The sequence below is a fragment of the Ovis canadensis genome, chromosome 1, assembly GCF_042477335.2.
Source record: "Ovis canadensis isolate MfBH-ARS-UI-01 breed Bighorn chromosome 1, ARS-UI_OviCan_v2, whole genome shotgun sequence".
NCBI classification, from domain to species: Eukaryota; Metazoa; Chordata; class Mammalia; order Artiodactyla; family Bovidae; genus Ovis; species Ovis canadensis.
This window is the reverse complement of record NC_091245.1, coordinates 223,181,205-223,198,154: the sequence shown is the minus strand read 5'-3', so window position 1 is coordinate 223,198,154 and position 16,950 is coordinate 223,181,205. Positions and strand designations below refer to the sequence as shown.

At 37.2% G+C, this 16,950-nt stretch overlaps 1 protein-coding gene across 2 annotated transcripts in view; it reads right to left on the bottom strand.

The window, feature by feature from the left end:
* Positions 1-16,950, bottom strand: part of ZBBX (zinc finger B-box domain containing) — a 121,396-nt gene that overhangs the window by 49,385 nt on the left and 55,061 nt on the right. For both annotated transcript variants that reach the window (XM_069545381.1, XM_069553256.1), the window contains exons 9-10: positions 11,658-11,816; positions 5,484-5,658 (exon numbers count right to left, since the gene is read on the bottom strand). In XM_069545381.1, the coding sequence (XP_069401482.1) occupies positions 5,484-5,658; positions 11,658-11,816 (334 nt within the window). The remainder of the gene's footprint in view (positions 1-5,483; positions 5,659-11,657; positions 11,817-16,950) is intronic.

Genomic DNA, 16,950 nt, shown 5'->3' with positions numbered 1-16,950 from the left:
AGGTTGCCATTTCTTTCTCCAGTGCATGAAAGTGAAAAGTGAAAGAGGCATAGAATCGGGTAAAAAATAAGAGAAAATGAATCCAGAGAGACAGTCTACTTAGTTTGTATCTAAACCTCCATTTGTATGTCTGTCTATTTCTCTGCAAAAAGCAAGCAGTAGCAGTAGTGTGCTCAGTCATGTCCCATTCTTTGAGACCCCATGGACTGTAGCCCACCAGCCTCCTCTGTCCATGGGATTTTTCAGTCAATACTGGAGTGGGTTCCACCTCTTACTCCAGGGATAGAACTCATGTCTTTTGTGTCTCCAACATCAGTAGGTGGACTCTTTGCCACCAGCAAAAAAAAAGAAAATAAAACAGCAAAAAACCTGACTCCTGTCTGAAGCACACAGAAAACACAAAGTTCCAGAGTATGAAGCGCACAGAAAATACAAAGTTTTCACTGGGTATCCTAGTGAAAGCCACTTAGTCGTGTCTGACTCTTTGTGACCCCATGGACTATACGGTTCGTGGGCTTCTCCATGGCAGAATACTGAAGTGGGTAGCTGTTCCCTTGTCCAGGCGATCTTCCCAATGCAGGGATCAAACCCAGGTCTACCACAATGCAGGTGGATTCTTTACCAGCTGAGCCACCAGATTTCAATGTAGTGATAATTCCAACTTTAAATGTTTAAATTCCAAATTTAAATGTTAGATACCAGCAGTATGTGTCATATTAGTATGGAGGAAAAACAGGAGAAAAATAATTACTCAACATAAAACATAGCTGCCATCATTCTTCATTTTGTAGCTGGTTTTGGCTCAGTTGTAAAGAATCAACCTGCAATGCAGGAGACTGAGGTTCAATCCCTGTGTTGGGAAGATCCCATGAAGAAGGAAATGGCACCCACTCCAGTGTTCTTGTCTGGGAAATCCCATGGACAGAGGAGCCTGGAAGGCTACAATCCATGGGGTCACAAAAGAGTCAGACATGACTTAACAACTAAACAATAACAACTGAATCCTACCTTGACTTGATTACCATAGCTTCCTTCTTTCACCACCTATTTGATGTTCACCTTACTATCTGCTGATACCTTTTACCTGGTGGAGTGTCTCAAATCTTCATTGCCAAAGATTCAAGACCATACCCTTCTTTTCACTGGGCTATCACATTTTTTTCCAACAAACATTATTACTGAACACAGGAAAACTATTAAGTTTACTGCTGATTTGTTTGCAGATAAAGTCTATCTTTTCTTTACTGTATGATAACAATCCAATCATTCCTTCATGCTTGTGCTGAAACAACACGGTCAGTATAGCGACACTTGCTGACTATTAAATTCAGTGTGATGAGCTCCAAATGGCAAGGGGTAGTCTCAGCTTCCTGTTTAATGGAGGTTCTGCTGGAGTTTCAAGTAATACATGGTACCCTGAAGGAAAAGCACCCCAAACTCACAAAATGTTGTTTCTCAACTGGAACCCATACTGAACCTTTGGGAGGCCATTCCATAAAACTATCGAGCCTGCTGGAGAGTGCTGCACATGGTAAGATGAGTGAATTTCATGGGTATGAGCCTATTTCCATACCTCTTTCATAACAAATGTATACCATGACATCTGCCATACGACATTAAACTATTTCTGATTATATTTATTGATAGAAATAGAAAAGAATATATTTGATATTGGAGCAGCAAACTATAACCTTTGCATCGAATGTGGCCCACCATTTCTGTATGGCTTTCAAGCTAAGAGTGGTTTCTACATTTTTTAATGGTTGAAAAATATCAAAACAAAGATAATATATTGCAACATGTTAAAATTACATAAAATTCAAATTTGCATTCAAAAACAAGATTCTATTTGAAAACAGTCACACTCATTTATTAATATATTGTCTTTCATGTTACAATGGCAGAGTTGTATGACCCTTATGAGTGGCCCTCAAAGCTTAAAATATTTAAAGTGATAGATATAGAAAATTATAGAAAAATTAGCCCCTGGGTTAGGTCAGTACCTGTCTGCCTCCTCCAACCATAGAGAATGTGTTGGTTTTCTCCAGTAAAGATGCTACATCCAGTAAAGCAACTATGACCTGCATCGTCATCACCTGATCAAGTTTACTCTAACTTGCAGTCATTTTCTAAGATCATTGGCTTTGTACCAAATACACAATTTAAATGGAAATGTGCTTCCCTGGTAGTTCAGCTGATAAAGAATCTGCCTACAATGCAAGAGACTCAGATTCAATCCCTGGGTGGAAAAATCCCCTGGAGAAGGATATGGCAACCCACTCCAGTATTCTTGCCTGGAAATTCTTCTGGACAGAGAAGCCTGGCAGGCTATAGTCCATGGGGTCGCCAAGAATCAGACACAACTTAGCGACTAAACCATCATAATAAAAAGCAGTATTCCTGCATCTTTCAAGTCTTTGACGTTGCCATTAATCTTTGCAGTTCCAAGAAACTGCAACCCCCTGGTTTTGCTTCCAGCATGGTATTTTAGCATGCACCTTGGCAAAGAAGGAAGGGTCTTCTACTTATGTTTTACAACCATAACAATCTTCATGCCACAGGTCAGACCATCAGTATAGGCATTATTACTGTTACTAAGTATATCCGTTCCCATTATATAATCAAGACTGGGAAAATAACCACATAATGGTCCCACTGGCCCATGCACTATGAGATAGAATAAAGACAAGACTCCATCTACCACTCTACTTCTATAAATCTCTAACACTGACTGGTGGATTATGATGGCACTAAGGGTCTCCAGAGATAACTGTCAGTTCAGACCCAGGGTCTAATAACCCCTCTGGAAGTTTGGGCATTGTCTTTCCTCACTGCATGTTTATTCTGGTGGTGTCTCTGGTGGCTCAGACAGTAAAGAATCTGCCTGCAATGCAGGAGACCAGAGTTCAATCCCTGGGTCAGGAAGATCCCCTGAAGAAGGTAATGGCTACCCATTCCAGTATTCTTGCCTGGAGAATTCCATGGATAGAGGAGCCTGGCGGGCTACAGTCCAAAGAGTTGAACATAACTGAGCAACTAACACTTCCACTTTCACACTTTTACTTTCCTGGTAAATAGCTGTAAGTAAATTCTGTAGTGAAGTTATAGAGGAAGATGCATAGTATACCCTGTGGCCACACTACAAACAACCTTGCAAAAGGACCCAGCATCTATCTCAATGGGCCTCAGATCTGTGGCCTGGCTTAGGGCTGGGAACTTTATAAAAACTCTGAATTCCCAATACAGTAACTTAAGATGGGTCTCTGCATCAGATAGAAATTTTCTACTCAGAAAAAACAGGAGAATGTACAAATTTTTTTCATTCTTATGTACTCCAATTAGTATCACAGATCACTGTGAATGGAAACAATCAATTACTAGTCTTTCTTATCCCTTATTTTGGTAATTTTTTCACTAAAACTTCAATAATTAAATACCAACTTCTGGCCTCTACCATTCCAGGTTGCTATGATTCCTTTGAAATTAGGCAGTCAATTCCATCTAAACATCTCCATCCACAATCTTTAGCCTATAGAGGAAAGCTACAACACATCAGTTCTTCTATCATTTTTAAGTACTATGTCTTCAAAGTGCACCAATCATAAAAGTATTTCTATAGAAGATAGTCCCTTTCAAAGTAGAAAAGTAAAAAAGTAAATAAAAATGTGAAAACACAGAAAAAGAGCATATAAAATAAGAGCCATTGAGAGTACTACTGGGGTACATACTAAAACAGGGTATACAAACAAAATCTTGGAAATATTAACAAAATTGATGTATGATGAACAAATGTAAGGAATATATTTGAAAGAAAGAACATCATTAAGAAGAAAATTCAATTCTAATTGTGAAGAAGGTGTATGATATTTGACATTAAGAATTAAACTATGTCTCAAAAGAGCAGTAAACAGGAGAGTTACCTCATTGGAAAAAAGAGTGAAAATAGAAACCACAAAATTGAACACTTTCAACTAAGCTACAGGATTTAAATTTATTATCTAGCATTTTATCTTTAATGAAAAGCAATCGGAAGCCTCACAAAAAGATTCTGAGTAATAAAATTAATAAATTGAATACTTCTTAAAGTATGATTTCCCTCAAAAGATCCTGGGAAACAAAGCAAGGACTCTGTACACTTCAGTCATCCAGATCTTCAATGTCTAGCATATGGTTATAAAAATCACCAAGGAAAAATAAAAACAAGAAATATTTCTTCAAAAAGAAAGAAAAACAAAAGACAAATTAATTATCCCCCTGAACTTCACAGCAGTCCTTGAAATATATTTCTCAAGACACACGTAAAAAAAAATTATTTACTTTGCTGTCTCATAGATCCTCCTGTTTTATATGTTGTAATTACAGTTCAATAAAGGAACAGTTGTTCTAACAAAAACTTTCTGCTAGAAGAGGAGGAACTGAAAGAATCCAACTCTATTCATTTGACAGTCTGAATTTATACAGGAAACAAAGGCAAATATATCCCCAAGGCCCATTCAGTTCAGTTCAGTTCAGTCACTCAGTCGTGTCTGACTTCTGGAGACCCCATGGACTGCAGTACACCAGGCTTCCCTGCCTATCACCAACTCCCAGAGCCTACTCAAACTCATGTCCATTGAGTCGGTGATGCCATCCAACCATCTCATCCTTTGTCCTCCCCTTCTGCTCCTGCCTTCAATCTTTCCCAGCATCAGGGTCTTTTCCAGTGAGTCAGTTCTTTGCATCAGGTGGCCAAAGTATTGAAGTTTCAGCTTCAGCATCAGTCTTTCCAATGAATACTCAGGACTAATTTCCTTTGGGATTGACTGATTGGATCTCCCTGTAGTCCAAGGGACTCTCAAGAGTCTTCTCCAACACCACAGTTCAAAAACATCAATTCTTTGGCACTCAGCTTTCTTTATAGTCCAGCTCTCACATCCATACATGACTACTGGAAAGACCAAAGCTTTGACTAGATGGAACTTTGTTGGCAAAGTAATGTCTCTGCTTTTTAATTTGCTGTCTAGGTTGGTCATAGCTTTTTTTCCAAGAAGCAAGCGTCTTTTAATTTCATGGCTGCAGTCACCACCTGCAGTGATTTCGGAGCCCAGAAAAATAAAGTCTGCCACTGTTTCCATTGTTTCCCTATCTATTTGCCATGAAGTGATGGGACCAGATGCCATGATCTTAGTTTTCTGAATGTTGAGTTTTAAGCCAACTTTTTCACTCTCCTCCTTCACTTTCATCAATAGGCTCTTTTGTTATTCTTTGCTTTCTGCCATAAGGCAAAAAGACTTATGAAAAGGCAAAGAGGCCCATTCAGGGTTCTATAAATAATAAACCACTAAACCCATGGTCACACAGTGACTACACATTTGAAGAGTTGTATCAAACTACTATCTCAATGTTAATAGCTTCTGAACACTGCATTTATAGTCACAGAGAATGGAGATAAAATCAGCTTTATTTTAAAGCATTCACTTTATTTAAAAAAAAAAACACGATACCTGATTTTGCTGCACATAAGTTCTGTGGCTCATTGTCATCCTGATGTCCAGTTCTCCACTGACTTAAAACTTTCTGAAAGGACTGGGCAGAAGCTTCTTCATTGAAAGGCACTTCACACAAGGGCTTGTCTCTTGGATTTGCACATTCTTCTCTTTTTGTTGTTAGATCTTCTACCTAAACCGATTAACAGTGTATCTTAAGTGTGCTTTACCAAATGTTCTGTACCTTAAAGTACAGGTAGTATTGATTACTGAGCATTGTGAAATCACACCTTTTTTTTTTTTCACTTCAAATGTTTTTTATTTGTACTTATTTATGTGCCTTTCTGATTTCTTTAAAACTCTATAGACAGTTATAGATGGTATCTTTGGAAGATATTAAATCTAAAGCCTACAGGACTGAAGATCTGTCACTATGTTATTCATGAGGGTTTTCTCTGGAAAGCAGTGGCAGCCTTGCATCTAACCCTACTTCTCCAATCTCCTGCTCCCTGCAACCTCCCCACAGCAGAAAGAGCAGTTTCATTACCATGTAAATCTGAGGTGGTTCCTCTGCGCCAAACCCTCCAAGACTGTGAAAACCTCAGTTCCTACCAGGACTTACAAGGTTGTACACAAGCCTGTTTTCCCCTGCCTTTCACTCCACTTTCTCCAGTTCTCCCCTTCATTCACCCTGTTCCAGCCAAACTTCTCTTCTTACAATTCTAGGAGCCCATCAAGCATATTCCACTTGAGGGCCTCATACTAGCTGTAGTTACTGCCTGAAATGATCCTTCTCCATATTTTCATACAGTCATTCCACTCATTTCATCTTTGCATCAGGTGGCCTTGCATCTAACCCTACTTATCTAACCATCTTGTCCCTCTGTCGTCCCCTTCTCCTCCTGCCTTCAATCTTTCCCAGCATCAGGGTCTTTTCTAATAGTTGGCTCTTCGCATCAGGTGGCTCAAATGTCACCTGATCAGAGAATAAGCAATGACCTTACTGATGACATAAAAACAAAGTCATTTCCCCCACTCTCAGATCCCTTATCTATTTTATTTTTCCCCCACTAACTTACATCCATGTGAATTTACTCTACATGTGTTTACTGCTGATCTCTCCCCATTAGAATGTAATGGGATCAAGAATGTTGACTGTTTCCTCAGGGCCAAGAGCAGTAACTGCCACAAAGCAGGTGCTCATTAAAAGTCAGTTGAATGAATGGACATATCAATTAATGTATAGAAAACATTGCCTGCTTTTCAGTATAATGCTGGAGAGAAAGGAGAATTCAGTACAAAATATAGATTTACTGTGAATACATAAAAGAAAATGAAGGTACGACTTGGCAGTTATCCAGTGAATCAGAGGAAACAGCAAAATTGGGGAACTAAAGCAAAATAAATTCCACAACAGTTCTGAATTATAAAGTGTGGATTACCTACACTGATCAAATTGCTAAGGCTCCACTGTGTACCTTCTAGATACAACAGTAGAATCCACTATGTTCAGCCCTTAACTGCAAAATAAATATGCACATTGTTAGAGAACAATTGGGGGAAGATTGTTAAACATGTGCATATATAAAATTCAACATAAACAAAGAGCATCTGGAACCTACAAACGCTATGCCAGTCATTGCCATGAAACACAGGTTACTAAGTCCACAACAGAAACAGAAGCAAAGAACAAAAATTTAACTCAGAGAAACAAGAGTCCCACGGGCAAAAAGTGGCAAGGGCAGTATTCCAGAGCAAAAGAATAATAGAGTGGGTAGACTATTAGAGTGGGTGGCCATTCCCTTCTCCAGGGGATCTTCCCAACCCAGAGATTGAACTTGGGTCTCCTGCATTGCAGGCAGATTCTTTACCATCTGGGCCACCAGGGAAATTCACAGAGCAAAAAGTGGGATATAAGAAAATATTAAGGGTAGAAAGATGAACAGAGGCAGATTGTGAAGGATCCCCCCCAGCATCCAGAGAAAATTACACTTAAGTATATTGGAAATGCAAAGCTACTGTAGAATCCCACACAATAGTGTGGGAGAGAAAGAAATTGGAGAATAGTGAGTTCAAATGCAAGGAAACTAATTAAAATCCACATCCATTTGTCAATATCAATATTACAAACATATAACCCTCTTCATCTAGGAATTTTAGGATTTTATCACACACACACATACATATACAAAACAATATTTTTCAAAATTATTCTTTGTACTATAGTTCATACTTGCAAAAGATTTGAAACAGTATAAATACTGAGCAACAGAAAACATAGCTTAAAAAGTTATTTCATGTCTAATAAATGGAGTATTTCAGCTGGTAAATAATCCACCTGCAATGCAGGAGACCCCAGTTCTACACCTGGGTCGGGAAGATCCCCTCGAGAAGGGATAGGCTACTCACTCCAGTATTCTTGGGCTTCCGTGGTGGCTCAGACAGTAAAGAATCTGCCTGCAATGCAGGAGACCTGGGTTCAATCCCTGGGTTGGGAAGATTCCCTGGAGAAGGGAATGGCTACCTACTCCAGTATTCTTGCCTGGAGAATTCCATGAACAGAGGAGCCTGGAGGGCCACAATCCAGGGCTTTGCAAAGAGTCTCACAAAGAGTCGGACAGGACTGAGCAACTTTCACTTTCATATAGAATGCAAAGGCTGTGGGATATACTTATATGAATAACAACAGTATATTGTTAAAAGTAAAAAGTCTGTTTGCATAGCAACATACAACATATTAGTATTTGTGTTAATGCATACCTACAAAATTGAAATTATTATTAACTTCCAGAAGGGGAGAGAATTAAATGCCCTTTTCACTTTATAACCTTTTGCTCTCTAAGAAATTGTTAATTTTAGTATCTGGAAGAGTAGTAAGAATAGAAGTGACCAAATACTCAAGGGTTTTCAGATGGTTTTAAGATATGGTAACTGACTGGAAGTGCAAAGGAAGAAGATAAATGATTATAGAAAATAACTGTTTTTGCTAGTTTGAAAAGCTTGAAGAGAGCTGTCACCAACAGTAATACCTATAGGTTGGGAGAAGAGGTGATGAATTTAGCTTGGAAATACTGAGTCCTGAGTATGTGAGAAGGTATTTACAGGTATTCAGTAGTAAGCAGCGTGTGTGAGTGTGTGTGTGTGCACGCACGCACGCGTGCACTACACTCATGAAGAAGCAGTAAAAACTCAGTGCTTTATACAAAATGAGTTGAGTGTTCCAATGATTACAGAAGCTCTCCAGGGCAGCTCCCTTTCGAGCAGTGAATAAGAGATACAAGACATTTGCATTTTGCAGCTATGCCTATGGAATACTTGGTTTCCACACAGCAGTGACAGGACAGGAAAAAGCCAGAGGATGGTATATTCACTCTTAAATGTTTCAGATGTCATATGTGACCCCTCTAGGCCAATACCCCTGCAAAATATGTTTTAATATCCCCACTTTCCAGAAAAGGAAAGGAAAGGAAAGCTAAGTAAATCGCCCAATGTTACAAAACTATAAGCTGCAAGAAAACCAGAGTCAGTATTTCAAGCTCAGGTTTCGGTCTCTAAAATGAAAGTTTTCAGGAACTGCACTCCTTTCCAAAGATATCCACTGGCCTGAATCCATCATTTTGATTCTTCCAGGCATTCAAGTTGCTGGGTAAGCCAATTAAAAATCAAATTCCTTATTAGCCATTACAAAGAGTGAAATAATGCCATTTGCAACAACATGGATGGACCTAGAGAGTGTCATACTGAGTGAAATAAGTCAGACAGAGAGGAAAAATATTATATGACATCCATCATACGTGGAATCTAAAAAGAAGTGATACAAATGAACTTACTTACAAAACAGAAAGAGGCTCACAGACTTAGGAAATGAACTTATGGTTGCCCGGGGCAGGGGGATGGGATACTTAGGGACTTTGGGAAGGTCATGTATACACTTATATTCAAGATGGTTAACCAACAAGGACCTTTTTTTATAGCACATGGAACTGCTCAATTTTATGTGCTGGCCTGGATGTCAGGGGAGTTTGGGGGAGAATGGATACGTGTATATGGATGGCTGAGTCCCTTCACTGTTCACCAGAAACTACCACAACATTATTAACAGGCTATATCTCAATACAAAATTAAAAGTTTAAAGTTTAAAACAAAATAAATAAAACATTTAGTCCTAAAAAGTAAATAAATAAAAATCAGATTCCTGGGCCCTAACCTAAATGTAAAAAAATCCAAGTTTGAGTGGCAAGCCAAGAATACACATTTTCAAAAAGCTCATGCAGTACTTTTGACGTTTATTGCAGTTGGAAAAACTCTGCTCTTCAGCACAGAGGAGTACCAAGCATAAGACAGGGGTACTTCTTTAATGTGTGCACCATATACAGGTTGACAGCAGTAATAATGCCCAACCAGGAGTACTCAACAGAATGAGCAGGTGTTAAAAGCTCATGACTGGACCACCCACAGAGATGCTGAACTCAGTCACATGCGCTTCCCTAATGTTTCCCAGTTGATTCTACTGTGCACTCCTGGATAAAACCACTGAATTAATAGTTTCTAGGTTAAGACCAGAGGTGGAGGGTCTATAGAGCAGACACAGTTACTGATGGGGACAAGAGGCAGCATTTAATTTAGGGATTAAAAGTTCAGGCAAAGGAGTAAGCCCTATAGCTTTTTACTACAGCTAGTAACATAAATCCTCTCTGATTTTCTCATCTGTTAAATGAGATAATAATAATGCAAAACTTATAGGGTAAGATAAAGCAACTAAAGGATTAAGCTCAATGCCTAGCATATGATATTTAATAAATGTGAGGCTATTGATTTATTATTATTTTTATTGGTAGGATAAGTTAGATAAAATGACAAGCATAAATGCAAAATCCTTAAAATCTCAGCCTCTGGGTAGTGATCAAAAACAGGTAATTTGGAGTTATAAGGCCTGAGTTGAAACTGAAGTTCCACAATCAATGATATCTTGGGCAATTAAAAAACTATATTTTGACATAATTTTCTCATTTGTAAACAGAAAAAATTAAAAAAGATAAAAAAGAGATAATACACATAAAATACATAGAACAGTGTTTGGCACATGGTTGGTCCTTAACATATTATTATTCTAATCATAAAGCTATAACTCACTCAATGATTCTTCACAAGCACCCTTGGCAGGTCTACTAGTGAAATCCCCACCAGAATGCTATTCTTTCTAGACAACTCAAGTATAGTTTCTCTGCTGTAAAAAGACCTTACTAACACAGAACATTTTCTTTTATGTTCTCTGAGCAAGGGTTTGAAACTCAACAGACTAAAGTTCAGCGAGGGTTTGAAACTCAACAGACTAAAGTTCAGACTCTGTCATAAAGTAACAAGCTGTGTGCGTGCGACTTTTGCCGAGTCACTATTTCTGAACTACACTGAAAAGGTGAAAGTGAAAGTGTATTCATGTCTGACTCTGTATTCCCGTGGACTCTAGGCCACCAGGCTTCTCTGTCCATGGAATTTTCCAGGCAAGAATACTGGAGTGGGTTGCCATTACCTTCCCCTGGGCATCTTCCTGACCCAGGGATTGAACCCTGGGTCTCCCTCACGGCAGGCAGATTCCTTACCATCTGAGATATCAGGAAAGCCCATGTGAAAAGGTGAGTGACATCTCAAAGAATGAGGATTATTACAAGGATCAAAATTTGAGGAAATTTGTTTCCTGCTAAAGAATCAATACAAGTCTATTATTAAAATACCGACATGAGTAGATATAAGCTTATCTAGGATCAGTAATCAATTTGAATAACCACAAAATTTGTTATAAATCTGATTTTAAATAACTGTGAAATTGCCTGTCACTTAAAACACTTGGAAAGGTTTTGTATTTTTAGTCTCCCTGAGATTCTGATTAAAATAAAATTGCTATATTGCATTGTGTTATTTTCTTATGTTTCTCTCAAATATTCATTTCCTGATGTGGTGAAAATGCCTGGAAAGCAATATAGTCAAAAGATCATTCCTCAAAAAACCAGTGAAATGAAAGCAATCTCCTCAAAAGTATTTTTACAGTAAAAATGTTTTTGATTAATAAGAAAACAAATTCATATTAAACAAGAATGTGATCAAATCTTTAAAACTCTAAACCTCTAGTATGTGAATGACAGTCTCCATGATCATGTATGACAGAAAATGTCTACTGTATTTTTCTCCATTTACCTGAGACATGCTCCCCTGCAGAACAGGAGACTCAATTTTCTGCTGGCTTTTACCAGTCTCTTTTGTAGAACAATTCTCTCCTTTGGGTTCATCTGGATTAACTTCCTTTATAAACCGATGGGCAGCATCCAATACATTGGATAATAATTGTGATTTTGTCTATAAAAAAAAAGAAGATAGGAATAAAAAGCTCAACGTCAGCCTAAGTAATTTATATATATTAAATCATGGTTTCATTATTCTACAACTAGCAAAATTCAATGCATTTTGTTCAATATTTTAAAATATAAATTGCCATTTTATATCAGCCATATAATAGTGACAGTTGCCATCTACTGAATGACTAGTTTGAGCTCCCATTATCTAAGTATCTTAAAAACATATCATTTAATCCTCAAGTCAACTCTAAAGTGTTAACTATTTTTATCATTGTTTTAGTGATAAAGTTTTGAGGGTTTAAATAACTTGATTGTGGTTACATGGTGAGTGGGTGGCAGAGCTGGGAAGTGACCCCAGGTGTGTATAATTCTAATAACTCATAGCCTTTCCACTATATCGACCCCAAGTAGATAGATGAGCTATTTTGTCCACATCATGGCTAAAGAACTAAATATAGTTGATGTCGAGGGAGTCTGAATAAGCAGTAATGAGTATTTCCTTGGTGATAGAACATCTTTAGAAAGTATTAAGTCTCAAAGTGCACATCAGGAAGTGCCCTATCAAACTCCAAGTTCTTTTGGTCACGACTTTGCTCATGAGATACCAGGAAGGCCCTCCCTCCTCTGTTACCTCCTTTGCCTGGCAGACCCCTTCCTCCCCTTCTAGATTCACCCCAAGTTACTCCCACAGGTTCAGGAACCCCTCTTTGCCTTCCTCCCCTAGCTGCATGAGGTGTCCATTCTTTGTATCCTCTTCTTATTCTGAGATCTTTACAAGCCCACACAAATATCGATTTTGAATCATTTTTTGATGTCTATCTATACCATAAAGTTCACAGAAGAAAAAACATCATGTCTTCTTAAGTCTCTGTACAGTTACTACAGTGCCTGGCAAATAGTAATATAGAAAAATAACACAAAAATAAGGTGTTTCAGGGGACAGAGAGAGCTACAGAATTAAAATAAATAATAAGGGGAAAAAAAAGAATTCAAAGACCTTGTCAAATGCCTTCACGTGGCTGGAAGAACAAAACAGGCAAGTCCCAGGAAGGTCCTATTTTCTGAAGGGCTTCTTAACTGCAATAACCTTGATTTGCCTAAAACTGCAGGAGTATGGATCCCATCTGAGCTTGAACCAGATAAATCCTCGAGGGAAGATGCAAACCCTTCAGAGACTTGCAGAAAACCTGGTATTAGGTACACAAGGAATAGGTCTTTCTTCTTAAACAAATGTTCTCAAGACAGAAGCAAAATTCAGCAGGGATCAGAAATGGTTATTTTATACTCTCCCATGGAAATATCCCTATTTTAAAATTTTCATCTAGTTACCTATTTAAATAGCTAAGACTACATTGACACTTTCCAGTTATGACCTTTTGTAAATCTATTAAGATTCATTGTAATCTGGCTATGGAATAAATCAGTGAACATCAAATTAGCCAGTGTTATTTTACACTGAATTAATAAATTTATGTATGAAAAATGACTAATATGACCTATGCACACATATTACTATCCATATATAGACCTATGGCATCAGCTCCAAATTTTCCCAAGGATCATCAAAAAGCCTTTATAGACTTAAGCACTCCTCATTTTTAAAAAGAAATTCATATTTATAATACACAATTGTTGTCTATATTCACTATACTGTGCATTAGATCTCCATGGCTTATTCACCACTTGTTATGAGCTTGTATCCTTAAACAACAACACTCTTATCCTCCCACTCTGCTATACCCTGGTAAACACCACCTTACTCACTGTTTTTTATGAGTTTGACTTTTGTGAGTCTACATATAGAGGATATCACACAGTATTTTTCTGTCTCTGTCTGACATATCTCAAGTAAAGTGTTCAAGGACCAGCCATGTTGTCACAATGGCCAAAGGATATCCCCCTTTCTCATGGCTGCATGATACTTCATTGTGTATAAAAACCACAACATTTTTATCCATTCACCCACTGACTGGCATTTAGGTTGTTTCCATATTGTGAGTGATGCCGCATAGGATTGTACCTACTTCTTCAAAACCCTCTTTAATTTTCCTTGGGTATATATTCAGGGGTAGAACTGTCTAATTGAATGGTAGATCTATTTTTAATATTTTGAGAAAACTTCATATTATTTTCCATAGTGGCTGAACCAATTTACTTTCCCACAGTGTACAAAGGTTCCGTTTACACCAAATCCTTGCCAGGACCTGTTGCCTTCTTGTGTTATTACTTGATTTGCAGTTAGTGAAGATCATAAACAGGCACAAAGGAAAATTTGGGGGGAGTGATAGAAATACTGTGTATTAATTTATACTGGAGGTTACACAAGTGTATTGACAAACATATTTTCAGAACTAATTAAACTCCATACTTCAAAGGAGTGCATTTTACATAATGATATGAACATACTTATCACTGTTGAACTGTACACTTAAAAATGGTTAAGATGGTAACATTTTATATTGTTTGTATGTTAAAATTTTTAAACAATGTGAACACAGAAGTAATGGGTACATTTTGTGTTTCATAAATTAAACCTGAATAAAATTGATTTATCAAGAAAAAGAAAAAGGAAATTAAGCCAATGGTGATGTTTCATTTTTCCAGAAATACCTGTACTTTAACAAATATCTTTTTAAGTAAAGTAATCCAATTTAACCTAATTTTAAATTCCCTACAACAAAATATTATTTATTTCAAAAGTGGTTAAAATTTATAGTTTATACCTTATATTTTGAAAAATATCGGAAAGCAATAGTATTAATTTTATATAAAATTATCATTCAAGTATATATATTTAAGTAACACAGAACAAAGATTATTCCTGTCTTAAAATGAATCTTGCTAACAATAATTCAACAATCCTTATAACATTTTAGGTAACATATTAAGAGATATCAAAATGGCCAAAAAATAATTTTATTTTTCAGTTTAATTTACTGCTAAAAGATAAAGTAAATGTCATGAATAGCTGAAACATTGGAATCTTATATCTAAACATCTTAAACTTCTGTTAATTCAATATAAATAAAATGCCAATGTGAATTTTCTTTCCCACAATGTCTTACCTTACAAAGGAAAAAAAATAGTGAAAGTGAAAGTTGCTTAGTCAGTGTCCTACTCTTTCCAACCCCATGGACTATACACGGGGCCCTTCCCTTCTCCAGGGGATCCTCCCAACCCAGGGATTGAACCCAAGTCTGCCCACATCACAGACAGATTCTTTACCAGCTGAGCCACCAGAGAAACCCAGGAATACTGGAGTGGGTAGCCTATCCCTTCTCCAGCAGATCTTCTCAACCCAGGAATCGAACCAGGGTCTCCTGCATTGCAGGAGGATTCTTTTATCAGCTGAGCTATCGGGGAGACCACCTTACACAGAAAATGTGCTTTATTTTTGGTTTCCTGAAACTTAAATTATTAAATTGTATCTCTAATAATAGATATGAACATTGTTCCTTCCATTAAACAAAACTACACACATCATCAAACGATTACCACAATAAGTTTGGTGAGCAAACATGACATCCATCATGTCATGTAGATATAAAATTAAAGAAATAGGAAAAAAATTTTCTTTATGATAAAAACTCTTAGGATTTACTCTCTTAACAACTTTCATATATAATATACATATACACAATCACTTGTGTGGAGATTAGGTTGAGTTTGGGCTTTTTTTTTTTTTAATCTTGTGGCTGTGTTACAATAAAACTTTATTTACAAAAACTGATGAATCCCCTAGCATCTCAGTGGTTAGAACTCAATGTGCGTAGTTTGTTTTTGTTTTTGTTTTTGTTTTCATTTGGATAATTGACTCAGAGAGCTCAAACTGGTGCTCTGTGACAAACTAGAGGGGTGGGATGGAGTGGGAGGTGAGAGATTGAGTTTTTGTTTTCACTTATTTATTTCCATGTTTGACCAAGCACAAGCATAATGAAGAGACGAACAGACATACTCCTTTCACTCATTTCACCTACATATTGCAGAGGAGAGGACAGTTGAAAGGTAATGTGGACTTCGGAAAAAAGCACAAGATTTTTAGCAACAAAGTTAAAAATATTCTATAAAAGCAGAATTATAGAACAAACTTAAACTATCTATCTCCTAAGAGGTGAAAAATTTAACAGAATCCTTAAGATTAAAAATTCACCATAATACTTCAAAGTTCCTAGATATGTGAAAAATATATCATATGTATGTTATTTTTAACAATGTTAATTCTTCCAATGAGTGCAGAATACCTTTCCATTTTTTTGTGCGTCTTCTCCAGTTTTTTTCAAGAAGACCTTCATAATTTTCATGCACAGGTTTTTCATTTCCTTGGTTAAATTGGAGAAGGAAATGGCAACCCACTCCAGTATTCTTGCCTGGAAAATGCCATGGAAGGAGGAATTTGGCAGGCTACAGTCCATGGGGTCACAAGGAGTCGGACACAACTGAGCAACTTCACAGCAACAGGTATTTCTTGCTGTTTTTGCAATGGTAAATGAATTGTTTCCTTAATTTCTCTCTTCACTTTTGTTGTTAGTGTATAGAAACACAACTGTTTTATACTGATAGCAAATTTACTGCAAATTTATGTTTTCTGTTTACTATTCTAATAGCTTTTCAGTGAGGTCTTCAGATTTTCTCTGAATAAAATTATGTCATCCTCAAATAGTAACAGCTTAATGTCTTTCTTTCCAATTTAGATGTCTTTTATTTCTTCTTCTTATCTAATTGCTCTGACTAGGACTTTCAATACTATATTAAATAAGAGTAGTAAGAGTGGCCATCCTTGTCTTGTTTCTGATTTTAGAGGGGTAGCTTTCAGGTTTTCATCATTGAGTATGAAATTCTTTGGCTGAGCACCAAAGAATTGATGCTTTCAAAATGTGGTGTTGGAGAAAACTCTTGAGAGTCCCTTGGCGGCAAGGAAATCAAACCAGTCAATCCTAAAGGAAATCAACACTAAATATCTTTGGAAGGATTGCTGCTGAAGCTGAAGCTCCAATACTTCGGCTACCTGATGTGAAAGGGGCTTTACAGGTGGCAGTAGTGGTAAAGAACCTGCCTGCCAATTTAGGAGATGTTAAGAGACCCGAGTTCAATCCTTGGGTCAGGGAGATCCCCCGGAGGAGAGGAAGGCAAACCAT